The sequence below is a fragment of the Gobius niger genome (genome assembly GCF_951799975.1).
Source record: "Gobius niger genome assembly, chromosome: 9".
NCBI lineage: Eukaryota > Metazoa > Chordata > Actinopteri > Gobiiformes > Gobiidae > Gobius > Gobius niger.
Window position 1 is genome coordinate 31,197,827 of NC_136860.1, and position 27,660 is coordinate 31,225,486.

The following is a 27,660-nucleotide window of genomic DNA, read 5'->3' on the forward strand; positions in this document are numbered from 1 at the left end:
TCATGTTCTTCCTTTAGTGTTATGGGCTTCTATAAGCTCTATCAGGTCAAACTAAAAACTGGAGTTAACCACGGTCCGTGTCTGAGAAAAAAAGATGTAAAGCCGGTCCTGCTATGTTTCCAGTCTGTACTCAGCCGTAATTCACCCCCACTCTTACACCACCTTTCTCCCTCGCCCCTTCCCGGTCGCGGAGTCTGGTTGGAAGAAAACACAACATTGCCATTGGTCACGAGTCGCCATTGTCAACTGTTGCAGGAAAAGCTTGGTTCTTGGATAACCAACTGTCTAACCAACTGCAGTTTGTGTGTTTTCTTGGACATAAAGGTATTCCCTTCACCCTTTTCTATCAGCATAATGGTTTTTGTACAAGGGGATTCAAGAGTGACTGAATGTCTAGCTGTCACCTCACAGCAAGACGTTCCTGGGTTCGATATCCCAGGCCATGTGGGACCTTTCTGTGTAGAGTTTGAATGTTGTTCTTTTCGTTTCATGTCCCCTGAGTTCATTTTCTGTAGAATCCAGTTCTAGTATGGTAGAACACCTTGGTACTTCTCACCTAGCTTTTGGCTCTTTTTGGCCATTCGACTGCACAATTCTCTAGAAGCAAAAGATAATGGTGTCTGCAATGTTATATCGCTAGAAATGTTATTTATTTACCAAATACAAATGTAAAATGGTTTCAGTAGTGAATGAGTGAAAGTGAATGAGACTGTCAGTGAGTGCATTGTGTAGGCTACATAATATGGATATTTTTTTTTACAATTTAGGATACAGTTTATATTATACAGAATAATTGTAATTTCTATAAATGTATTTTCAAGTTGCATTGGCCTGTCCTGGACAGAAAGTCTCACCAGCTGTTCCAACCTTAAAATGGCAGATATAGGCTTATTTCAATGGGAAAGGCTCATGTGAGGTGGACATTCTTTTACTTCGTGGCTCACAGCGAGGCCTTAAGCTGAGAAAGTTCTGACATGTTATACATTTCCTGAATCCTCAGAGTCTAGAGAGTTGCCCAGTATCAAACATTTGTCTCTGTGATGTTCCTTGAAGAAACAGCGTTAAACATAGTAAAACTGTTTTTGTGAAAATGGTGAAAAAACGTCCTCAGGTTTGTGTTTGAGGAGGTTTGGTTACCACGGTAATAGTCACAGCGTAGTACATTTGGGCTCAAATGAAACATGAAAATGTCTTCTTTACAATGATACCAAACACAATGGTGTAAATCAGTATCTAATGGGCTGGAAATGGCCCAAGCCAAAATATGGGCCAGTGTTAAAAGCGACTTTTTTGACATGGCGGTGGTTCACTTCAACAGCTGAAAACTATGATAAAGCTGTAACTCTGAAAAGGCTTTCATACAAAAATATAAACATCAGACATGGACCTACTTCAAAATCAACGATAGCCTTTGCCACCTTTTCGGTACCGATATGCCAGATTTTGGGGTTTGGCCCATGGATATTATAATCATTTTGATTTTGCGCCACAGACCGGTAGGGGCAGTGATCAAGCCCAACGTTGCAGTCGCGTTTACTTAAGTGAGTAGAAGAAGAGGTCAAAGGTGAAGAAGAAAATACAAACATGGTTGAACACGGGGAGATCCGCGTGGTTCACCGAGGCGGCAGCAAAATCAACTTCAGGCAGCCTGTCTTCACTCACGACTCACGGTATGGGTCACTTTTACAACCGGTGATGCGTAGATTTACGGAGGTCGTGCGTTAACTTGTTTTCTCTGGATATTTTGACTCGAAGCTAGCACCGGTATTAGCATGTAGCATTAGCGGCGTGAGCGCTGTTTACATTACACTCGTCTCATCCACTTCCACGCGTTTTGTTTATAAAGATCATTCCAACATATTGTTTTACTGTGTCAGTGCCAGTTATCTTTGTTGTGTTTATTGTTGTATCGCAAGTTAGATTTGTAGTGATTAGACTTGTTATCAACGTGCAGCTGTCAGCACACAATTAGATGACATTAGATTAAGCCATTTAGTACCGCCGAAAAACTACGGTGAGGAGAAAATTAAACATTGGATAAAATTGAAGAAGAAGATCTGACAGTATTGAAGAAGATCCGAAAGTAGTGAAGAAGAAGATCTGAAAGTAGTGAAGAAGAAGATCTGAAAGTAGTGAAGAAGAAGATCCGAAAGTAGTGAAGAAGAAGATCTGAAAGTAGTGAAGAAGATCCGAAAGTAGTGAAGAAGAAGATCTGAAAGTAGTGAAGAAGATCTGAAAGTAGTGAAGAAGAAGAAGATCTGAAAGTAGCGAAGAAGAAGAAGATCTGAAAGTAGTGAAGAAGATGATCTGAAAGTAGTGAAGATGATCTGAAAGTAGTGAAGAAGAAGAAGATCTGAAAGTAGTGAAGAAGATGATCTGAAAGTAGTGAAGAAGAAGAAGAAGATCTGAAAGTAGTGAAGAAGATCTGAAAGTAGTGAAGAAGAAGAAGATCTGAAAGTAGTGAAGAAGAAGATCTGAAAGTAGTGAAGAAGATGATCTGAAAGTAGTAAAGAAGAAGAAGAAGATCTGAAAGTAGCGAAGAAGAAGATCTGAAAGTAGCGAAGAAGAAGATCTGAAAGTAGTGAAGAAGATCCGAAAGTATTGAAGAAAAAGATCCGAAAGTAGTGAAGAAGATCTGAAAGTAGTAAAAAAGAAGATGATCTGAAAGTAGTGAAAAAGAAGATGATCTGAAAGTAGTGAAGAAGAAGATGATCTGAAAGTAGTGAAGAAGAAGATCTGAAAGTAGTGAAGAAGAAGATCTGAAAGTAGTGAAGAAGATCCGAAAGTAATGAAGAAAAAGATCTGAAAGTAGTGAAGAAGATCCGAAAGTAATGAAGAAGAAGATCTGACAGTAGTGAAGAATCAGTTAGATTGTTAGAAAGTATTGAGCTCCGAATCTCATATTTGATACTAATCACTGTGTTGTGCAGGTTCTTGCTGTGCGTATCCGGAGACGGGGTCCGAGTGTTCAGCGCCTCCACAGAGGAGTGCGTCCACCACCTGCTCGGACACACAGACCTCGTTACAGGACTCGTACTGCGACCGTCCAACCATCTGCAGGTAATTGAGAAGTAGGGTTGTGCCGATGGACGGGCAACATCACGATGGAGAGCCACCATCGTGATGCCACGCCCCCTCCTGTCAGAAACACGCGCTGGTCTTTTGTAGGCCTTGTAAACCTTCAAACTGTGCAGGGATTGCACTGTAAATTAAATCACGAATATAACTAATATGCGCGCTAGTTTCAGTACCTGCCAGAAGCCATGATGTGTTAGCCGTAATTCTTAACGTAAAGACGCAGCGCTGCTCTATTTCTGACGCGCGGGGCTCTCTCTCTCTCTGCAGCTCAGAGTTTAACAGCGCGTGGTTTTGCTTTGCTTTGCTGCGTATGGAAACTTATAAACCGTTTTAAAATGACGAGATGGCTCTCACATTGGAGCTAGATGAGCACGCACGGGTTTAGATTATTCTCACGAAGGACCGAGAGAAGAGAGAGAGGGGGGAAAGAGGCGGTGCAGGAGGTACGAAGTTACGAGCTCACAGACCTGGCGGCGCGTGGAGCAGCTTCAAAAACGTAAGCTACGACGCAAACTTCTAAATGTTGTCCCGTTCACCCACTGTTTCTTAAACATTACGTTAAAACTGAGCAAATGCAAATAATAAGCTCCGATTTACATTCGTATTAGTGTGAGAAGAGCCTTGGTATTGAGCAGTTGACGCTCTTAAGTCTTTCTCCTCTCAGACTTTACGCACGAGTTTTAACACATTTCTTTTGCAAAAGTCGTGTTCCGTGACTGTTCAGATCATGTTTAGTTTAGATCCATTTATCCTGCAATCTCACATTTTCCTAACATACATAGTAATATGCAGCTTATATATAGGCTATGGAAATGTCTTAAAAAAATGCTTATAATGAGAAATGGACGATATCATCGATGGTTCACTGTAAACATCGTCAACGGCCAATTAAGGGAACATCGCCCAACCCTACGGAGAAGTTTTCCCATTAACCCACTCCTCTTGAGTCAGAAAGTGCACTGAAACCGCTAAGATTTCTGGGATTCTTGGCACATTCCATAATAAAAGGGAAATGTAAAAAACAAGTATATTTGCTCACATCGACACAACTTCAAAAACTTCAAAACTACGAAAATCGGAGTCAGAGGCTGTATACTGATCAGTTGAGCTGTTATGCTCTTCCACAGCCCCCCCCACCCCTCAATTGTACTGTTAGAAAAGGCATCTCTCTTTGAACCAGTTTGTAGTTTTGTCAGTAAGTTCAATAATTACAACTCGGTCACCTTTCTTTTGAATTAAAGCTGCATTATGCAAACTTTTATGCAAATAAAAAAGTTGATATTTGTGAGTATTTGACCTTGTTGTGACCCATGGCGGCTTTACTTTCCATCATGGTGGTCTCTAGGACACTCTAAGCTCATGTTCGCGTGATCATTTATTCAACTTCAGCCTCTTCACTCCGACCATTGCAAAGAAACTCTGCGCTTGTATCTTTATATTTCCCACAAATGCAGATCAGATTGAGTGAAAGGAGAAAGGAAGCAAACATTTACCCGTCAAATGAATTGTTCTGATATTATTTGGCTAAGTTAGAGTCCAGACAGCGAGGTTTAACACGCGTGTTGACCGGTTGAACACTCGTGCCAGCCTGGTGCAGTTTCCCCAAACTCGCGCTTCATCACCCGCTTTGTAAACACATCCATAAAGATGTTCCTTACCTTAAAGTTACTGCCAGGCTCTTTGTACTGATGAAGAAGGGAAACACACTGTCCACCTGCCGAGGACCAGGAAGAGTCCTGCTCCTCCATGATGATCCGTGAAAAAGTCAGAAAACACGATCGCACGAGTGTCCTTGTGCTTCGGTTTGGTCAAATCTGCCAGTCCGTCCAACGATCAGCCTCTTGTCTTCGTAGTTTATCCGTTTTTCACCGGTTTACAGAGCCGTGTTTACATTTCAGCCGCTCTGAGGTGACGGTAGCGGATCGGAGCGTCTTGGATAATGCCAAAACATTTTTTGTTAAATGGAAAATAAGACGCGGGTCAGATTTAATTGTTTGCCCTCGCGTCGCCTCTTGAACAAGCCCAGTCTAAACTTTAAGGAAATGCGTCCTGCTCATATGCAAATGGAGCTGTCTCTCGTCACCCACACACTCCGCGCTCACGTAGGCCTGATATGTGGCTGCTGCACCTGCTCAGGGCGGCTGATTTTTCATTTTATTTTCACCTGTGGCTGGTCTTTTTTGAGACACTTGTTCGAATTTATTATTAGTTCCTTTTCGGGTTAAATTTCGTTTACTTAAAGGCAATTTTTTTTGTTTTTGGGCGGTGATGGCTGTGAGGAACTCAGACCCGTGGTGTGTGCGTCACGTGACCGCGGTATGGCTGTAATCCGGTTACCGCCCCAGGCCTAACCCCTGGGTCACTACAGGGTCAAATATGCACAGATAGCACATTTTTTCCCCCCAGATAAATAATTGCATAATGCACCTTTTAAAGTAAGGGATTGAATCACTGAACTTGCCTGCTGGTTCTCTTCTTCAATAGGCCCTTTAATTCATTAATTTAGGCTTGTTAAAATACCAAATTATGTAGAGAGATTACAGCTCAGCTTCGTTTTCACAATTGCACTTTGTTTTGCAGGTCTTCTCTTGCTCAGTAGATGGCACTGTCAGACTGTGGGACTACAGTGATGGTATTCTTATTAAGGTATAGTAAGGCTGATGTATTTTCTGTTAAATATTGACAGATTAATGCCTCAGAATAAAATATACAAAACCACAATATTCATGTGTGATAAGCCGGAGCCTTAGATAACTTTCCGTTTCTTTTCTTTCAGACTTTTACAATTGGATTTCCGATTTACTCAATTCATGCATGTGGAAGCCATGATGGATTCCTGTTTCTCACTATACCAGCGAAGAATGACAAAGGATCAGGTATGTCATAAACCGATTGACTTAATTTTGCTGCTTTCTCAGTCGCCAGGGATATCCTTCATGTTAGAGATTTTCAAATATCAATGTCTTCCAAACAAAGAGTGAGAGCTCATCTTCTGACCGCGGTGTTCGGAGCTCTATATTGGGCAGGTGGCCTTGATATTGTCATTTATGATTGTATATTTTTCACAGAGATATTCCAGTTGGTTGCGGTGCATCTGCCTCAGAGCGGGGAGCAGTTAGTCGATGCTCAGGAGCTCTCTGCTGTTCTCTCAGACGTCAGCGCTAACCCCGGGGCGATCAGCTTCGGAGGAGCGGTATGTTCACAAATAATGACGAGTAAATGTCTGTCTATGTAATGCATGCACTGCCTGACCAAAAGAAAGTCAGCACCTAGATATAACTAACTAACTACTACAACTACTACTGACGTGGGGCTGCTGCAGTTGGTAAGGTCTAGGTTCAGCAACACTATGTGCCCAAAGAATGAGATCAGCTGACGACCTGAACATCCCGAATGACCTGAAGTGACCCCTGTGTTGCAGTTTTCCTTCATTGATGAGACAAAAACTGGATTCATTTGTCAAAACCACTTTGCACGCAGTTCCCAAATTGACCCTGTGCATAACTTAAATCATAACAACATCGCCCAAGAAGTGACTTCCTGTTTCGATCCAGCACATCAAAATAAAAGCACCATCATATTCATTAGTTCAGCAGTTCATTAGTTCAACTTTCTTTCTGCCTAAATATTAACCTCTTAACTCCCGCCTGAACTGAGAGGATCTTTTTCCTCACGTCATAAGATTTTTTTTTCCCCATCATTTTTTTGTTGGGTTTTCAACTCATTTTTGTAACATTTTTGTGTAATTTTTTGTCACATTTTTGTAAAATTATTTGTAAAATTTTTGTCATTTTTTCGTCCATTTTTTATCACATTTTTGTCATTTTTTGGTCACATTTTGTCATTTTTTGTCACATTTTTTGGTCACATTTTTTTTGTCACATTTTTTGGTCACATTTTTGTCAATTTCTTGTGACATTTTTGCCACTTTTTCATCAATTTTTCGTCACTTTTTTGTCACATTTCCATCATTGTTTTCGTCTCAGTTTTGTTGCTTTTTCACAGCTTTTTTTCCATAAGCTTATGGATTGAGGTAAAGCCAAACTGGACAAAATGTGCTCGGTTCAAGTGGGAGTTAAGGGGTTAACAGACAAAACACTTGAAATGTGTGTATTTAATTATAATCCTGTAATGTTGCAAGTACCTGCTGAACTAATCAATGAGACGAGCTGTGTGCTTTTATTTTGGTGTGCTGGATCAAAACAGGAAGTAACTTCTTGGGCGGAGTCAATCACTCTCTCTGTCAGAGCACTGGGCACATTTGAGCTTTTTCACAATTTGTTTCTTGCACAAACCACATTTTTGGACCCAAGAGAGCAGTGCTTTGTGATTTGAGACTTGAGAAAGTAATATGTTTGCAGCTTTATGATCATACTTGTTTTGTTTTCTTCATAGGGTCAATACATCGCTTCAGTCAACGGCCTGCAGCTGGAGGTATTCTTCTTCAAAAAACAGAAGTCATACAGGTAAACTGAGCAACTTTATGAACAAAGTTTCATGAATAAGAACGTTTGCCAATCTGTTTTTATTTTGCCATCTTATCCACTTTATTTCTATATAGTAAAAAGAAAAAAATCACCAAGTTGCTGCTCATAGACATTTAATTCAACAGCTAATTGTCAAAATAAAATCCAGTCAAATGATAGATGAGAAATTGGTATAAACAATAAATGAGGTAAAAATGATTTGAATTTCTGATTTATTTTGAAGGTTCTCTTTGAAAGACAACAAGAAGAAAGGGACAAAGAGTACATTTATGTGCGTCACCTGTCACCCTAAAGACGACTGCATCGCCACAGGGCATGAAGACGGACAGATACGCTTGTGGTGAGTAATAATAGTAATAAAAAAGATTTATCAAGGCCTTCATGATGCACTGATATGTATTTTTTCAGCTATTTGGCGAAGATCTTTTAGAAAGTGATGGAAAAAACATGTTTGAATATGGTCTTATGAGAGTGTTATCTTGCAGGAGAAACTTCGATCATAAGAAAGAGTACACGTATTCAACCGTTCACTGGCATCACGCTGCAGTCGGCGCCTTGTGCTTCACCCCAGAAGGTATTAGAAGCGACACCTGAGAACATGTTATGACACCTTTTTGTTTTAAAGTCTCTGTTTGAAACCGTTTTCGTCTGTTTTTCCAGGCACAAACTTGCTGAGCGGAGGAGTGGAGTCGGTGCTGGTTCAGTGGAGATACAACCAGGAAACGGAGAGGGATTTTCTGCCTCGTCTCGGAGCCGCCATCACACACATCGCCGTTTCACCCGATGGATCCCTCTTCTCCACGTCGCACTCTGACAACAGTAAGAGGCTCGATCCTTAACCCCATAGCTCCCACCTGAACCGAGCACATTTTCTCCAGCTTTACCCCCAATCCAAAAGCTTCTGGAAAAAAGGTGTGAAAATAGCAACAAAACTGAGACGAAAATGTGAAAAAAGTGAGGAAAAATTGACGAGAAAGTGACAAAAAATGTACAAAAAAACGACAGAAATGGATAAAAATTTGACAAAAAAGTGAGAAAAAATTGACGAAAAATTGAGAAAAACTGGACGAAAAAGTGACACAAAATTGACAAAAAAGTGATACGAATTTGACAAAAAATGCGAATAATTTGACGACAAAGTGAGCAAAAAATTGACAATTTTTTTTTTAAATTGACGAAAAAGTAACAACAAATTTATAAAAAAATTACAGAAATGGATAAAAATTTGACAAAAAAGTGAGAAAAATTTGAGGAAAAATTGAGAAAAAATTGACGAAAAGGTGACAAAAAATTGACAAAGTGATACGAATTTGACAAAAAATCTGAATAATTTGACGAAAAAGTGACCAAAAATTGACTAAAAAATTGACTAAAAAGTGACAAAAAATTTACAAAAAAATGACAGAAATGGCAAAAAAATTGACAAAGTGAGAAAAATTTGACGAAAAAATGAGAAAAAATGGACCAAAAAGTGACACAAAATTGACAAAAAATACGAAGAATTTGACAAAAAAGTGACAAAAAAGTCACGAATATTTGACAAAAATGAGATGACTGCCCAACAAAAAAAGTGAGGAAAAAAAATCTGATGTGAGGAAAAAGATCAATTTAATTTTGTAGATCTTAGCTTTCAAATGAGGTGTTACACTGGCCTACAGGATTTGGGTAAAGCTGAACTGGAGAAAAGGCTCTCTGTTCAGGCGGGAGCTAAGAGGTTGATGTTCATATCTGGATCTGTTATTCTCCCATTTGGCACATGGTCCACTGCTATGTTGATTATACTGTAGTAACATATCAGCCAAAAAGGAGTGGGCAGATACTAATGGCTTTTACTGTAACCGTGTGGTGGGTGAAGCGTTTTATCCAAGGAAACAAAACCGTTTGTGGCTACTAGGCAAATAATGTGCTGGGGAGTTTTTGACACAGTTTAAGTCATTCCTTTGTTATATTAGTTTATTATTTATTTTTCAGGACATATTCTTTATATTTCTCTTAACTCCCACTTTAACAGAATGCATTTTCTCCAGTTTAGCTTTACCCAAATCTGGAAAAGCTTCTTACAGCCTACAGGCCAGTGTGTCGCCTCATTTGAAAGCCAATGAAACTATTAAAGTTTTTATTACTTTAATAAATGTAAAAGCTTTTTTTCAGGAAGCTTTTACATTTGGATAATGCCTGGATACCTGGATAATAACTGTGTACATGAACGCCCAGAATTTTTGCAGACATGGGCAAGACCTGAACATACTGTATGTCCTAAAAATACAAACAGGACAAACTAATACATACAGTTTGACAAGTCTATCGTATAATAACTGAACTGAATCTATTTAACGTTTTTAAGTCCAGAGTGAAAGTACTTGAGACGACTTCTTTGGATTGTAACTGAATTATATCTTTTATGTTATATCTTTATCTATCTCTTGGCAATGACTCCCTTGAAAAATAGGTTTTTAATCTCAATGGGAATATCCTTAAACCGGATTATGTTCATTTTAACACAAGAAGAGGAAGAGTTCTCAAGACTTTTTTTTTACATTACCTTCTAACTATGATTTACCATTTCAGAAATCACCATCATCCATAGCTACGTCAAAGTGTCGGCTGTCATTCAAGGCCTGGTAAAAAGTAAGTAAACCGATACTGTCTACACTTTGGCACAGATTGGATTATACTTCATTTTAAAGAAAACCTAACCTTTATTCCCTTTTTGTGTGTGTTTTGCAGGTGACCGGTGCAGGACAGATTTGAGAGTTGACCCTCGCAGTAAAGCTTTGGTATTGAATGGAAAACCGGGACATTTGCAGTTTTACTCCCTTCAAAGAGACAAGCTTCTGTACAACGTAAGCTCATCACGACTTTTCACTCAGCAAAATCCAAACCGAGATTATTTGGACATGTAGAGGGGAGGGGAATATACAGTATATGGGTAGAAAGTAGGGATGTACGACAATATCGTCCGCCGATAATTATCGGCATTTATCGGCATTTTGGCGCCATCCCCGATAAAGCCGATTAAAAAAAATTTCGCCCGATAATTATAAGCTCAAATTACATTGAATCCGCGGCTCCAGCTCGCTGCGGCGGCGCCGCCCCGCACGTCCTGCAGCCCGGAGCTGCTGCAGACTCAGGACGGCACATTTACAGCAGCAGATATACGCTCTCCACGGCCGACTTCTGCACGCCTTTAGCTGAAAAATATGACGAGTATTCCAGCGAAACAGCTGTGCAGGCGCTCTCCGTGAAGGAAGAGCACCCATGTATTATCTTCGTATTTCTGATCAAATAAACACGATAGTCCCGCGATTGAAGCGCTATGAACGAGAGAAGTTTTACATTGATGAAATGAGCCACGCTGCTATATGTTTTTTTTTTTTTTTACCACATGAGGCACAAATGCATAAATGAGCTCAATGCAAGAGAGTCTTGTTTTTGTGCTGTAGGATCAGATTATTAGTCATACTTGAATCTGTCACAGATCTGGCATCACTTCTCTCTCATGTCAGAGACGCCTCTAGACTCAGTGAAATACTGTAATACTGTCTATATTCCAGTATTGTAAATAAGAATTCATTAGTATGATGTCAACAAAAAGAATAATACTAGGAAGGAAGTAGTAGTAGTAATATTCTTTTTTTAATAAGATGTGACACAGATGAACAGAGTCAGACCTGCTCAGATGATGGAACTGTAAAAAAACAGAGCTTTAGAAAAAGGTGGCGACTCAAACCCAAAGTAAAACTCATTATTTGATTTATGTTTATACACTTGTATATTGCTTGGTAGAGTTAATACATTTTGGGCAGAACTGTGAACTGTTACATTGAGTTCTTGTCACAAAATATAGTGCAAATATATATATACATAATTATCGGTGTCATTATCGGTTCAAATTGGCATTATCGTGCATCACTAGTAGAAAGATCCCAGGATTAGGACCATTTATTGATGCATTGAAAGTGGGCACAAAGTGGTTGGTTTTAGATACAGGAATAGTTATTTTTTTCAAGATTCTTGGTGTGAGGGTGAAAAATCGATTAATTTTTTATCTTATTACTAATTACTGATTGCTAATGTCTTTCTCGTGTGGATACAGTTGGACATAGTGCAGCAGGAGTACGTCCACGAGGCCGGCCTGGACCAGTTCGACGTGGTTAAAGCAGACTTTGACGCAGGTGGAAAGTGGCTGGCGACTGTGGAGGAAAGAAAACAGAACGCTGCCGAAGTGGAGTTTAACTTGAAACTCTGGGCATTTGACGAGCAGACGCAGAGGTAGGATGTAGGATGAGTAGGTAGATCTGTTTTATGTAGTAGCTGAAAATAACTCTCCTCCATAAGAAAGATAAAGAGCCTTAGACTAAAGTTGTTTCTCCACTTTGAGAGTACCGTAGTCTTCTGATTTGGGCTCGGCCTCTGTTTCAATCCCCAAAAATAGCCCAAGAGTTTTACACAGGAACTACGGTTTGCCAACAACCTTCATGACTCAGCTGATCGTGTTTTTCTTCTTGTCTGGTTGGATCACCCGCAGTTTTGTGCTGAACACCACAGTCTCGGCTCCACACGAAGACCTGATCACGGACCTGAGCTTTAGCCCAGACCAGACCACCCTCGTCGTCTCCACCAGCAGAGACGGGCACTTCAAGGCCTGGGCTCTGGCCGCTCCCACTGACGCTGAGGGTAAACGGCTGCGAGATTAACATTTTTAGGGTTCTTTCATGCCTATAGTACATAATGCGTTTTAAATGTGTTCTGTTTGAATCTTGATCTTGATTCTTCATACGCATACAGCTACTCCATAAATAGAATACTGACCCAAATATAGCAGTTTTTGTTTGGTACCTCTTTGTCTAAAGTTCTTAAATCTTCTGAATGCTTGAAAAAGACTTAAAGGGACTAGAATGGAAGTTGTCATTTTTATACTCGCTACTGCCACCTCAGGTCTTGCGCGTAACTGCAGGTTCTATATTAACCTCGGCCAGTGTAACACCTCATTTGAAAGCTGAGATCTACAAAGCTCATCTAAATGGATCTTTTTCCTCCCGTCATCAGATCTATTTCAAACTCATTTTGTAACTTTTTTGTCATTTTTTTAAAATCATTTTTTTGTCATTTTTTAAAAATCATTTTTTTTGTCATTTTTTGTCACTTTTTTGACACATTTTTTTTTCACATTTTTTGGTCTTTTCTTTGTACATTTTTTGTAAATTCTTTGTCATTTTTTTTGTCAGTTTTTCGTCACTTTTTTGTCAAAGTTTTCTCACTTTTTTGCCACATGTTCATCATTGTTTTAATCTCAGTTCTGTCGCTATTTTCACACCTTTTTCCCAGAACATTTTCTCCTGCCAAACTGGAGAAAATGTGCTCGGTTCAGGTGGGATTTAAGGGGTTAAGCTCATGCATGACGGCACTTCGGACACAAATTAACAGCTTTATGAGTGACAGCGCGAGGTGAGAGGCGGTTGTGATGGTCTCATTCTCCACATTATGACGTTGCTGGAGCAAGTAAGGGGGTAAAATATACTTAATTTTAAAATGTTTAAACTCCATCTAGTCCCGTTAATGTTTCACTTTAATGAACTGTCATTTCTGATCCTTTCCTCCGCAAATCATCTCAAATTAAAGCTGAGAGTCTTCACTTTAACCCCTTAACTCCCACCTGAACCGAGCACATTTTCTCCAGCTTTACCCCAATCCAAAAGCTTCTGGAAAAAAAGGTGTGAAAATAGCAACAAAACTGAGACGAAAACAAGGATGAAAATGTGAAAAAATTGATGAAAAAGTGACAAAAAATGCACAAAAATTTGACAAAAAAGTGAGAAAAGTTTGAGGGAAAAAATGACGAAAAAGTGACAAAAAATGGACAAAAAAATCTGAAAAATTTGACTAAAAAGTGACAAAAAAGTCACGAAAATTTGACAAAAATGAGATGACTGCCCAACAAAAAAAGTGATGGAAAAAAATCCGATGATGTGAGGAAAAAGATCAATTTAGTTTTGTAGGTCTTAGCTTTCAAATGAAGCGTTTACACTGGCCTACAGGATTTGGGTAAAGCTGAACTGCTCTCGGTTCAGGCGAGAGTTAAGAGGTTAAGCCAATATAACTGTATACTGTTTTTCCCCGTAAAAAAAAGTATTTTCAGGCTTAACAATTTGAAAAGCCTGAATAATCTTTTTTTTTTTTTTAAATTGCTCCTTACAGCATGTGCAGTACATTTACCTCAGGCCTAAATGTTAATAAAAATAAAAATCATAGTGGTAAATCTAGAGTAGCCATCTTTTTAATGCAACTGCACATTGTCTTTCAAATAAACAAGATAAAAATGTTTTCTTTTTGGATAGATTTAAAAAAAAAGAAGACATAATCAAATTGAAATGCGTCTAAAGGAGCTTAAACTATTTTAATCACCGATCAAAGCGCTCTTTCATCTGCATCATCTGAATATGACTTAAGACTTTCGCCTGCAGACTAAGCCTATACTAGACGCGCATTACCCTGTACTAATCCCTTCCCCTTCGTTCTCCTCCTCAGATGAATGTCCGTCGTGGTCCTGTGACTTCGTGGGGTCCTATCACGGCCTGGCTCCTCAGTGCTGCAGTTTCTCGGCCGACGGGTCTCTATTGGCGGTGGCTTTTCAGGAAGTGGTGACCGTTTGGAGCCTGGCGTCCTGGGACCTCCTCACCACCTTGTCCCAGCCCCCTGGAGAAATACGGTATGGGCAAAACAGACTAGGGGATTTAACCAGTATCACAATATGGCAGATGTTTTGAAATTTGAAAGTATAATCCCGGCAGATTCAAAAATGGCTCAAAACCCTAGAAACCTCCTCTTTTAAAGTCACCTTTTCACTACATTGGCTACGGTCCAGTGTGTTCTTTGGCCACCGCTGCATTAAAGGAGGAAAAGAGTGAGAGCGAGCTTCCCAGGCACGAGATGGGCTGTTTCGCAATGTGGCTCACGTCTTAGCAATGCTGGCAGTCGTCCTCCCCTAAAATGGAGCGCTGTAGGGTCAATGGGGACGCAGATTCAAGTGTTAGCCAGTGCCGACTAAGCAAAAGCAAAGTCTGTGATGGTTTGGGAATACAGGAAGTGGAAACGGTGGTACTCAAGCAAACAAAAGACCTGTTCCCAGACACTCCAACTGTAGGAGTAGTAAAGCATCACCTTTCTACTAATGCCAGTGTTGTACATCATGTAGTGGGGCAAAAAAGGTAATCCAATAGGAAGTCTATGGGGAATGCTTTTTTGCCCCACTGTATATGGGTGTTCTGCTAAGAAAATAGTTTTTCCACATTTTTTACTCACTAAGGCCACCTCAGGTCATATGTGTAACTGCACCTTCTATATTAACCTCTTAACTTCCACCTGAACATGTTTTCTCCTGTTCTCCAAATTCTCCAAATCTAAAAGCTTCTTCAAAATAGCGGAAAAAAAACGACGAGAAGAAAATGAGGACGTAAATTGACAAAAATGACAAAAATCCAGCAAAAAAGCGACAAAAATCCAGCAAAAAAGTGACAAAAATCCAGCAAAAAAGTGACAAAAATCCAGCAAAAAAAGACAAAAATCCAGCCAAAAAAAAGACAAAAAATCCAGCCAAAAAAAGACAAAAATCCAGCAAAAAAGCGACAAAAATCCAGCAAAAAAGTGACAAAAATCCAGCAAAAAAGTGACAAAAATCCAGCAAAAAAGCGACAAAAATCCAGCAAAAAAGTGACAAAAATCCAGCAAAAAAGCGACAAAAATCCAGCAAAAAAAGTGACAAAAATCCAGCAAAAAAGTGACAAAAATCCAGCAAAAAAGTGACAAAAATCCAGCAAAAAAGCGACAAAAATCCAGCAAAAAGTGACAAAAATCCAGCAAAAAAGCGACAAAAATCCAGCAAAAAAGCGACAAAAATCCAGCAAAAAGTGACAAAAATCCAGAAAAAAAAAAAAGAGACAAAAAATCATAAAAAAATGACAAAAATCCAGCAAAAAAGCGACAAAAATCCAGCAAAAAAAGCGACAAAAATCCAGCAAAAAAAGACAAAAATCCAGACAAAAAAATATGACAAAAGAGCAGCAAAAAATGTGACAAAACAGCAACACAAAAGTGACAATAATCCAGCAAAAAGTGACAATAATCCAGCAAAAAAGTAGCCAGTGCCATAAAATAAAGTGACAAAAACACAATGGCAAAGAGGAGAGAATGCATTTGGTTTTGGCAGGTGGTTGGAGGTTAAGCTCGTGCGTCTTTTTGAGTGACAGTGCAGGATTTTAGAGGCAGCTGTGGTGAACAGGTCTGGGCTCATTCTACACATTAGGACATGGCTGGAACATGTAGGGGGAGGAAAATACATAATTTTTAGCATTTTTAAACTCTGTACAGTCCCTTTTAAGAGGCGTGTGGTTTCTCTTAACCCCCACCCGAACCAAGCACATTTTCTCCAGTTTGACCTTATCCAAATCTGAAAGATTCTTGAAAAAAAGTGTCAAAATGGCAACAAAAGAGAGACGAAAAGTGACAGTAATGGGACGAAAAAGTTGCAGAAATGTGATGAGAACGTAACAAGAACAAAGCCACAAAAGAGCGACAGAGAAGTGACAAAAAGCCACAAAAGATGAACAGAACAACGACAAAAAGCAATGAAAAAGATTAGTTTAGATGACTTTTGTAGGTCTTAGCTTTCAAATGAGGCAATACGATAGGTGTTAAGAGGTGGGTAAAGCTGAACTGGAGAAAATGCACTCGAATAAGGGGAGGTTAAGAGGTTAACACATTTTTTTTTTTTTACCTCTTAACTCCCGCCTGAACCGAGAAGATCTTTTTCCTCACGTCATTAGATTTTTTTCCATCATTTTTTTGTTGGGTATTCAACTCATTTTTGTAACTTTTTTGTCATTTTTTTGTTATTTTTTATCACATTTTTGTCTTTTTTTTGGGTCACATTTTGTCATTTTTTCGTCCATTTTTTATAATTTTTTTGGTCATTTTTTGTCACTTTTTTGTTATTTTTTATCACATTTTTGTCATTTTATCGTCAATTTTTTGCCACATTGTTGTCATTTTTTCCTTCAATTTTTTCTTACATTTTTGATCATTTTTTTTGTCACATTTTTGTTGATTTCTTGTCAATTTCTTGTGACATTTTTGTGACATTTTGGCCACTTTTTCATACATTTTTCATCACTTTTTTGTCACATTTCCATCATTGTTTTCGTCTCAGTTTTCTTGCTATTTTAACAGCTTTTTTCCAGAAGCTTTTGCACTGGAGTAAAGCCAAACTGGAGAATATGTGCTCGGTTCAGGTGGGAGTTAAAGGGTTATTATACTGTACATGTTTTCGACTGTGGTTCTTACAATGTATCTAATGTGGGATGTTTAGAAATGAATCAAATCTGCTTTGAATTTTCAGACATGGTAAAAAATGTCGACCCCCCGAAGGTAATTTTGTGAGTGAAATAACACGAGAATAGAAAGACTAACATTAGTGGTCAGATATTTTCACAGCTGCCCACTTTACACTTGCATAACCACCGCCTATGGGCACGTCAAGTGGGGTCACATGCCAAAGTCCAGCACCACAAACCTGCAACAACTTCTCAAAGTTTTTAAGCATTTAAGGACTACAATGCAAAAATGTAACTTGATATGCGACACTTGTAATGTAATTTATAGTTTTGATCGGGTGTTAACTGTCCATTTCACTTCCAGTGCACAACAGGCCAGGATGTTTAAGTAGTGGCAGCCAGACTTGTTCTTTGTGGGTGTCCGAGGCTGAATGTTTAACGCTAATCCAGTGAAATATGTGTCGTGTGAAGAGCCGCTCGATTAAACCCATGAATGTAGTCACTTGGTATTCGAAGCTGGTGGTAAGTTGTATTTTCTTTTTCATTGCCGTTTGTAGGAATCTTTGTTTTGGGCGACTGAGCTGCTCCAAGTTTCTGCTGGGCACCACAACCAAGAACCAACTGTGCTGCTGGAACCTCCTCACCTGCTCCTGTGAGTTCGTCTGCGTTTCACTGCATTTTATACGTTTTTCACGACTAAGAAATAACCGTTCAAAGCTACGTTTATATACTTAATTTATAGATTTGCTATAGTATACAGTTAGCTGAAAGTGAAAGCTTTTCAATTTTATTATGTCGTTCTCACTGTAGCCTGTAGAGGGCGCTTCAGGCCAATTCATAATCCTGCCCAGTACAAAGGATTGTTTCAAGCCTCAGTTATGCAAAATGTCTCTACCTTAGTTTATGGAATGAAAGTAAGTTCTAGACCTGCTGTTAACCTCTTAACCAAGTGCCTTTTCTACTGTTTGGCTTTATCCAAATCTAAAAGGTCACAGCCTATTCACCTTATTCCGCCCCGTCCACTTTTGCCCCTTTTTGCATAGTCTCGGCACCTCGTTTTCAAGACACTTCCGGTCGAGTGCGAAGCCCGTTCATTTTAACAGAGAACGAGGGAAAATATTCTCCGCTCAAATCTGATGTTTAGTCGATTGATTTGTGTAAAATGTCCAATGTTCATTTGCACCAACAAGTCGACACTGCAGCGTTTCTCTGTGCAGCCTGAAAACGGCTTTGTTTTCCTGTAGTGACTGATTTTATGTGGACTTCTCCAGCCCCATGTTAACACATAGGAGAAAAGGGGCGGGCACAATTCATGGCGGCGCCCACGCGAACCTCCGGAATAAGGTGAATAGGCCAGTGTAATGCCCCCCAAAGCTAAGACCTACAAAAGTAATCTAAATGAATCTTTTTTCCTTGCGTTGTTGCTGCTTCGTCGTCACTTTTAAAAAAAAAATGTCATAACTTTTTTTTTTGCGTTTTCTGTTCTTTTTGTGGATTTTTTTGTTGCATTTTCATCAAATTTTCATCACATTTTTGTCACTTTTTAGTCACATTTTTGCCACTTTTTTGTCACTTTTCTGTCACATTTTTGTCACTTTTCTGTTGTTTTGTGGATTTCTTTTGTTGCATTTTTAACACTTTTTCATTGCTCATTTGTTGCATTTTCATTCTTGATTTTGTCTGATTTTCAACACATTTTTTTCAAGGAGCTTTTAGATTTGGGTAATCGTTCTAACTGCTAAACCAGAGATGGAAAAGTAAAAAAAATACAGAACCAGGAGTCAGGATTGAACCCAGCTTTAAATCAAGACTAAACAAACACTGTTCCAGGACGACTATAGCTTTAAGGCTGTGTTTATCGACTGCTCTGGATTTTGAAATTTGCATCGGCCTCAAAATGTTTGTCTACCTTTATCCAGGACTATGTTAGGATTATACGTTGACTAATCCATTTACATACATTTACATACATTTACATGAGCCTGACTTTCTCAATGGTCTTCATTTGTTTTCCGTCAGTGGAGTGGAGCACCTCGATGGACATCACTCTGCTGTTGGCTGATCCGCTCTCAGAAAACATGGCCGCCTTCTGCTTTCAGGCCGGCAGCTCTGACTGTGAGTGCAAGCAAGAATCACGTTATTGTATAAAAATAACGGTATCATTGTGGTGAGATCCCATGGAGTGTAGAGCTTTTTTTTGTCTATAGCTTTGACTAATATATACAACGTCACATAGTCCAATTTTTAACAGTTTTTAATTTCTCTCCTCAGTGTTTGTGTTTAAGCCGAGTGAGCCGCGCCCTCTGTTCTCCCAGAAGGCCGTGTGTTCGGGGCGAGTGAGCAGAGCCGTGTTCGTCCCCAGGCAGGAGCTGCTGGAGGGCAGTGACGAGAGCTGCCAGTGGCTCAACCACTCGCAGCTACACTACTTCACTCCCAACATGGTAAACTCACACACAACGACAGTTTGAGGAGTATCTAGACATTTTTTAGGATTTTAATAAGACCTTAGATTATTTTATGGGTCTCCTATACTTCAGTCTTATTAGGACTTAACCCCTTAACTCCCACCTGAACCGAGCACATTTTACCCAGCTTTACCCCAATCCAAAAGCTTATGGAAAAAAGGTGTGAAAATAGCAACAAAACTGAGACGAAAACAATGATGGAAATGTGAAAAAAGTGAGAAAAAATGGACGAAAAAGTGCCAAACAATTTAAAAATGTAAAAAAAAAAAAAGACAAAAATGGACAAAAAAGTGAGAAAATTTGACAAAAAATTGAGAAAATATGGACGAAAAAGTGACAATAAATGGACAAAAAAGTGATAAGAATTGGACAAAAAAAATATCGAAAAATTTGACGAAAAAGTGACAAAAAAGTCACGGAAATTTGACAAAAATGAGATGACTGCCCAACAAAAAAAGTAATGAAATGTGGCAAATGTGTAAGATCCTGGTCAAAATCCGCCTCAAAAGCTTTGTTTCCAAAAAAGTACAAAAGCAAAATGTTGCCCAGGTACAGCCCAAACACAAGCCTCAAATTAAAGGCGCTGCTCTGTGCGTGTTTTAGCTGCTGTCTAAAGCTAAACCAAAACTTTACTTTACTTGGGTAACTTTACTTTAAAACACTACTATTTGGTTTTGTATTTTGTTTTATATTCTGAGCCCAGAGCATTGCCAATTTATTTTGGAGCGACAGTGGCCCAGATGGTAGAGCCGGTCGTCTCATGATCAGAAGGTCGGGGGTTCGAATCCCGGCTCCTGCAGGTGCAGACTGTCGATGTGTCCTTGGGCAAGACACTTCACCCAATGCCTATGTGTGAGTGGTTCGTGGTGGTTGGAGGGACCGTTGGTGCAGATGTGAGCAGCCTCGCTTCTGTCGGTCTGCCTCAGGGGAAACTGTGGCATGGAACAGCATGGAACCCCCCCCTCCCTTTCATGTGTGAAGCGCTTTGGGTGTGACTTGTCATATGAAAAACGCTATACAAATACGATTCCCTTCCCCAATTTAGGCTATTTTAATTATTTAAAAAAAGTACTTATTATTTATTTTGCATTTGCACCTTGATGCACCGAACTGTGGGTCTTGCACCGTGAGAGCTGAACCGTTACACCCCTTGACTTATGTGACCAAACTCGGCTCGTTGAACTGGATCCCATTTTTGAAAAGAGCCAGATCTTTATGTGTCTGTCTGTTTTTTTTGCAATGTTGCACAAATATAACTGGGCAAAAACACTAGAAACATGTGAGCAGAGTAGGGCTGTCACGGTATGAAAATTTTACCTCACGGTTATTGTGACCAAAATTATCACGGTTTTCGGTATTATTGCGGTTTTTTTTTTAAATGTGTGTTAATATGTTCAGAAAGCATTGATAGTCCTGCACAAACTGAAATAGTTTCAAAACAGTTTAACAGTGCTTGTTACATAAAAAAATACAGACAAAGCCTTTTCACATCAAAGTAAAGGAACTATAACGATGTGTTGATCGTTTCGAGGGTATTACATGTACTATTTATAGCGTCAGAAACGAAGATAAACCGTCTATATCAGGAAAATTGTTGTTGTACTTTCAGTGAGCTTTCGCTTTGCAGATTTGGGAAAATACCATCATTATTAAATTCCTAATACTGCGGCGAGAGTGAATCTATTGCAAATGCCACCGGGAGCCCCGTAACGCACTTGGCCATCGTGCGGAGGTGTCCGCGACATGTTTATGTACTGGCGGTGGCGCTGCAGCCGCACTATGGGGCGACTCGTTACATTCTCCTTCAACCCAAAGTCCCACATCAGCATTCCAGCTAAAACGCTAACTTACTTGCTATAACATACAATTATGCCATTTCCCTGTGGCTTCAGCCGTAGGAGCCTCCAGCTCCAGGCCGAGTGAGCCCCGCTGCCCCACGCTCGCCCTCTCGCTCCCTCACTTCACCTGAGCAGCGCTACAGCCGCCCGCATCCGCCGGCTGACTGTAGGCTCGTCTACTCGCTAACCCATGGATCTATTATATTAAACTAACCCCGCTCCAACAGACGCACCACTGAGGGCGATGAACCGCATGAGACAGCGCGCTGACGCTGAGGTGAAAGTTATACGGCTTTATATTACGACAAGTGAACTTTTACTGCTTTTACTTCGTAGCTAGCGGGAGCGGCTAATGCATCTGCACAACAAAGCTACGCCGACACAGCGCGCAACTGTGCAGGAGACTGAGCACCAAACTGATCTAAGTTTTGTGATGCCTGTAGCTTTATATTTGACAATAGCCGCGGAAACTGCAGCAGATGAGACGGTGGCTGGTGAGGCTCACCGTGCCTACACCACGGGTGCGGTTATTCACAGAGATAATAATAAAAACACAAAACAAGACGGTAATTTTCACCGTCAAAATTTTTACCGGGGTTTACCGCTACACCGGTTACCGTGACATCCCTAGAGCAGAGCAAAACCACGAGTGAAATGTTATTAAAATGTCTTGGTAAAGGCAGTTGTGGAATCGTTTCATTAATTGTGACACATTTATCAAAGGCTAAAATGAATCCTGGTGTAACATGAGTATTTTTAATAAGAATGCCAAACCTCTGAGCACATTAGGTCTCAGACAATATGAGTTTTCTGGCTGGCTTCTTCAATTTTTAAGTCCAACATTGAGACGTCTCATCCGGGAAAGGCATTCAATACTGACTATATAGTTTGATGATTTTGGAGATTAATCGTGTCTTATTCACGTCAGGATCTCATGACGTTCACCACCAAAGCTGAGGAGGACAGACTCGTGGCCTCCAGCAAACAGGTACTTAATCTTCAAAAGTGAATGTACAAAGAAGGAGTCATTCTCTGCTATGAACCAGTGTTTGCTTTTGTTTGCAGCTTGTGATTGATGACCACGTCGCCATGACGCCGTTCTACCTTTTGCTGGGGAAACCAGGTCAAAGTGAAGGTCAAGAGGTCGCCGCGGGGTCACATCGGGTTCAACCTCCACAGGGGTCAACCGCCATTAGAGAGGTTCGCTTCATTTAATATTGTAACCTTCATTCAGCAGATTCAGATCAAGTCTCCTTCTGTTCCACCTGTTGTCATGAGGTGGTGCTCAGCCGTCAAATTGCCTCTTCTACAATGCATATCTTCATGGTAGTTTTCTTTGGAGTTGTGTGTTTATGCACGTTTGCAGAATCTGCTGCAAATAGCGGAGCGCTCTGGGCAAGAAATGTAATTCTTGGAAGAGAAGTCCTCACTCGTATCGTGTCTTTTCCATAGACATGATTTAATATTACAAAATGTGAAATATCAATGCAGAGGTGCCTTAACCTCTTAACTCCCGCCTGAACCGAGGGCATTTTCTCCAGTTCAGCTTTACCCAAATCCTGTAGGCCAGTGTAACACCTCATTTGAAAGCTAAGATCTACAAAACTCATCTAAATGGATCTTTTTCCTCACGTCATCAAATTTTTTTCCATCTTTTTTTGGGGAGGGTGTTCAACTAATTTTGTAACTTTTTTGTAATTTTTTTAAATCAATTTTTTGTCATTTTTTTGGTCATATTTGTCTTTATTTTTTTTTATTTTTTTTTCACATTTTTGTCATTTTTTCGTCACTTTTTTGTCAAAGTTTTCTCACTTTTTTGTCACATCTTCATGATTGTTTTCGTCTCAGTTTTGTTGCTATTTTTACACCTTTTTTCCAGAAGCTTTTGGATTGGGGTAAAGCCAAACTGGAGAAAATGTGATTGGTTCAGGTGGGAGTTAAGGGGTTAAACAAAACTCATCATGCAAAATTCACTTCTTTTTTTGCTTTAAACCATGTCATCCCTCATCAAAGACATACTTGCAGTAGTAATTCACTACATTCATTTTTTTCTTCTCCGGCGTCGGTGCTTCATTCTGTACTTTCTGGATACAATTGCGTCATTGTTAAAAACCAAAGCAGTCCTCCATCTTTTAAAACCTATAATCTAACATATCAGCTCTGAGTGTGTTTATCAGGCCGTGCTGAAGTTGTGAAGCACGCTGTAAATCGAAACTGAAGGTTTTCAATAAGTTATTCCCACGTCTGCCAGCAGGAGGAGTGTTCACAAGCCCAAGAGCGTGTATTATTAGACATTTCAAGTTGTAAACATTAAACAATAAATTCTGAGGCTCCCGAAATAATGTGTTTAAGTCTATTTTTACGCCCATGAAATGTCCACTTTAAGGCCTTAACAATGGTGTCTTTTTTTCCCTCACCAGCTGCTGCAGACTCCAGCTCATGTCCTGCCTTCGACGTCTTATCTCTGTTCTATGTTCGTTCAGTCTCTGCTCATCTCCACCACAGACAAAAGGTAACAGTCATTTTTATTCACTTTCCCTTGACATTTTGTGCAACTGCAACAGAAACCAAATGTGTCAGATTCACTGTTGCGTCGACATGACACTCGTTATCTCTTCGCCTGAAGAGGCTTTTAGTGCAAACGTTCTCGTCATATTTCCAAAGATCACGTTAAGTATTTCCAAAGATCACGTTAAGTGCACAAGATAATTATCTTAGTCAGTGCAGTTCTTCCGGTTTTTAACACCCTGCAAGAAAACACATTTTTGTGACCAGCAACTTGCAATATTGTTAACTTTGTTGTTGCATAGGACTGTTTAACAGCGATTTAACACGGTCATTTGTGTGTCACTCACCATGTTTAACCGGTTCTTCCTTTGAAAGAAATTGTGTGTTGCAGGTTCCACTGAACTTATCAATATTAAACGGAAAGTTTCAATAAAGGGCATTACTTTGATTTGCAGGTATTTACTGGAACTGGCTTTTGGCCCCTGGATGTAAAGTTCAGAGAACATTGACCCCAAGTCCAGTGACATTTTGCACGCGCTGGTTTAAAATGCTTACAAATGCTTGTGGAGTTATTATGTATTTCTCAGTATTCTCCATCAGCAAATAAGGCAAACATGACCGAGCAGTTTGCACTCTGTAAAACTGAACAACCCGTTAAATAAAGGTCCACGTGTGGTGGAAATGTGAAGTGGAACATGAGATCTGCTGCGTCATGTGAACCACTTCCTCGCGTTCAGTTTCTTCATGTGTTTTTCCAGAGATGGATGAGTCGGCAAAAAACTGGACCCAAATATCCTGCCTCACAGAAAGCTGCTTTTGTTATAGTCACTCATTGTGACCTGGGGTACCCGACTTGTTTTCTTTTTTTTAAATAATATATTGTCCAACTGTTTGTGTCTAAATACATCACATTTTTCAGTCACTAACAGGGGAAGAGTCTTGGGGCGTGAAACATCCAGTCAGTATTGAGAAAGCCAGAACTGATGGTTTATTTTATTTATTTATTTATTTGATAGGGACAATGCATATTGATGAACAGTTGCACATGAGCACTGTATATATGCCAGATTATAGCGGGGATGCTAGTTTCCATCTGTAGTCCCTCGGCAGGCAGCACATACACAATTTACAATTACATAATGTGACAACAATACATGCAGTAAATACTAAAAGTGTTCACAGGCCTGGTTTTCCTTTAGCCACAGTTTAAAACGTGCTTTAAAAGTGGCCAGAGTTGGAGTCTCTCTGACTGATAAAGGGAGACTATTCCAGTACTTGGTGCCTTTTACAGAGATGTATAAATGACTTTTATCACCATTCGTGTCATCAACCAACATAAACTAAGCAAGACATTACTATTACATTTCGACCATTACAGCTCATTACATTTGTTTTCTTCGTCAGCATTTTCAAATTATACATTTTACAATAAACATTTCAACCCTTTGACCCTTTTACGTTTTTAACCGAGAATGTTTTCCTTTCATCTTTTTTTCTCCATTCATAAAGCGAGTTACCATACTTCCGGTTTCAAGTTAGTTACCAAAATAAAAGCTCTATACCAGGGATGCCCAAACTTTTTGTCTCCAAGAGCCCAAATGAAAAAGTGCATGTGAGTCGCAGGCCAAACGGCGATGTTTCTAAAAGGAGAGAAACGGCGCCCCCAATTTGATGCTGGTGGTCAAAAAGTGTACTGCATCCATATTTACCATTGAGAATGAATGGGAGAGAGTTTTAACCACCATCAAAATAGTGCTAAACTCCGCTGTTGGCCTGTACATGGTGTTTTCACACATACTGGAGCACTTTGTGGGCCGACCCGAGAGCGCTCTAGTTTCAACTGTATTTAATAGTTCGCTCAGTCATGCTCACGTACTCTGCTCCAAAAGCCGCGATAACACGACCAGCTGTTCAAACTTACTGTACTCACATTACGGTACAACAAGCATCAGAGCCATGTCAATGCAGCGACGCACACACTTCCCTGATGTTACACGGTGGCCATTTCTTGCTCTCATGGTTAAATATAGTGAAGCTGATACACTTTTATCGGCACATGGAGTTTAAGGTTATGGTGTTACACCAGTGTCTTGTTTTGGGCCAGAATCATGGAGAGGGAGCTGGTCGGCTCCTTTAGGATTCCTGAAAGTGTGAAAATATGTGGAGTTTCTGACTGACCACTTTCTTTTATGGTACAAAAAGAAGAGCCGTGCTTTTCCAAACAATGCACCATACTGTGAAGAATACCTCTGCATCACTGGCTGCTATGGGCATAAAAGGAGAGAAACTCATGATGTGGACCCCCTCCTCCCCTGACCTCAACCCTATTGAGAACTTTTGGAACCTCAAGCAAAACATCTATGAGGGTGGGAGGCAGTTGTCATCCAAACAGCAGCTCTGGGAGGCTATTCTGACAAAGAAATCCAAGCAGAAACTCTCAACACTCACAAGTTTAACGTCTTAACTCCCGCCTGAACCGAGAGGATCTTTTTCCTCACGTCATCAGATTTTTTTTCTATCATTTTTTTGTTGGGTATTCAACTCATTTTTGTAACTTTTTTGTCATTTTTTTGTCAATTTTTTTTTTGTCATTTTTTTGTCAAATTTTTATCACATTTTTGTCATTTTTGTGTCATTTTTTGTCAAATTTTTTGTCATTTTTTCGTCAATTTTTGTCAATTTCTTGTGACATTTGTGTGACATTTTTCGTCACTTTTTTGTCAATGTTTTCTCTCTTTTTTGTCACATTGTTTTCGTCTCAGTTCTGTTGCTATTTTCACAGCTTTTTCCCAGCAGCTTTTGGACTGGGGTAAAGCCAAACTGGAGAAAATGTGCTCGGTTCAGGTGGGAGTTAAGGGGTTAATGGATTGAAGAATTTTGAAGCTGCTTTATTTAACACAAAAATGTCATTTGCATCATAATTTGGAACGCGGTGATCCACGTCGGTAAATTTGTCTGGTGAAGCCTGCAGGAGTGCAGATGTGCAGCCAGGTTAATGGTTACAATCACCTGACTGGAGGATGAATCTATTGGGAAACTGGAGTAACCACAGAAAACCTACGAGGAAAGCTTTGCCGCGCTCCAGTCAGAGGGAGAGGGGAGCAGGGGAGGGACATTTTATGAATTTGATCAATTTGGTGTCGTGAGAGCAACGTGTATTCATTAAAAATAAGTCTCTTCTTTGCTCAAAAAAAGAGCAATGAAAGCTAAACTAGAGTGGAGCTAACCAAAATCCATGTATTTTGTTTGTATCGGGGTCCACCCTCCTTCTCCATCTGACAACTCTGCACACGCGCCCGAAACATGCATCCAACTAATTCATGTGACAAATCAGGCCTTAGAGTTTAAATCCCCAGGTCTAATTTATCTCATAACAGTCTATGTTTTTCCCATGTTTTTAGGGAACAAACCAATGTGACCGAGGAGGAAATGGAGAGTGAGAAAGAGGAAGCGGATTCTGAGGATGAGGAAACGCCGAGCGCCTCTGCGAGACGGGACCAGGCGTCAGGAGAAGTCCGCTCCGAAGACCAGCCCAACCCGGGTCTAACCAAGGCCCAGTCTAAAGAACTCAGACGCCTCCGAAAACTGGACTACAGCTGGCTCAGGGGCTTGGCGGACTGAAGGGAAAATCTGTCACGACCGTAAATGTGTGTGAAAAGTAACGGCAATGGGGAACAACATGAAATAGAATATGAAAGGAGCCAATTCCAAAGCATTTTTCTCTGCTGATTTACATGTTGGAGCAAAGAAGCATAAATTACAAGCCAAGTCCATTTCATTCTTGTGAGATCCCTTCCATAGCTTTACTTCTGTGTTTTTGCTCAGACTAGGCGATATCCACCTCACCCCAAAGCCAATCAGTCTCACGGATGCAGACGGTTTCCTGAAGGTTAAAAGGTTAAGATCTACATGAATATACACCGGAAATATTTATTTTGGTGCAAAATCTGGATAG

The 27,660-nt window shown here is 40.0% G+C and overlaps 1 protein-coding gene across 1 annotated transcript; it reads left to right on the forward strand.

The window, feature by feature from the left end:
* The first annotated feature begins 1,553 nt into the window (after positions 1–1,553).
* On the forward strand, positions 1,554–27,660 carry wdr75 (WD repeat domain 75). Its single transcript, XM_079563398.1, has 21 exons — positions 1,554–1,670; positions 2,931–3,060; positions 5,659–5,724; positions 5,855–5,954; positions 6,147–6,271; positions 7,474–7,544; positions 7,789–7,905; positions 8,051–8,139; positions 8,226–8,384; positions 10,134–10,193; positions 10,293–10,408; positions 11,662–11,837; positions 12,094–12,242; positions 14,094–14,274; positions 17,452–17,546; positions 18,914–19,009; positions 19,166–19,335; positions 22,126–22,185; positions 22,263–22,397; positions 23,618–23,709; positions 27,107–27,660. Exons 1-21 carry the CDS (start codon positions 1,585–1,587, stop codon positions 27,324–27,326), a joined length of 2,493 nt encoding a protein of 830 aa, XP_079419524.1. The 5' UTR covers positions 1,554–1,584; the 3' UTR covers positions 27,327–27,660.

Excerpts from the sequence above, each read along its gene's own strand:
- wdr75 (XM_079563398.1), top strand. The coding sequence starts at position 1,585 with ATGGTTGAACACGGGGAGATCCGCGTGGTTCACCGAGGCGGCAGCAAA. Across the intron at positions 5,955-6,146 it reads GAAGAATGACAAAGGATCAG|AGATATTCCAGTTGGTTGCG; the intron begins GTATGTCATAAA and ends TATTTTTCACAG. Across the intron at positions 12,243-14,093 it reads CGCTCCCACTGACGCTGAGG|ATGAATGTCCGTCGTGGTCC; the intron begins GTAAACGGCTGC and ends TCTCCTCCTCAG.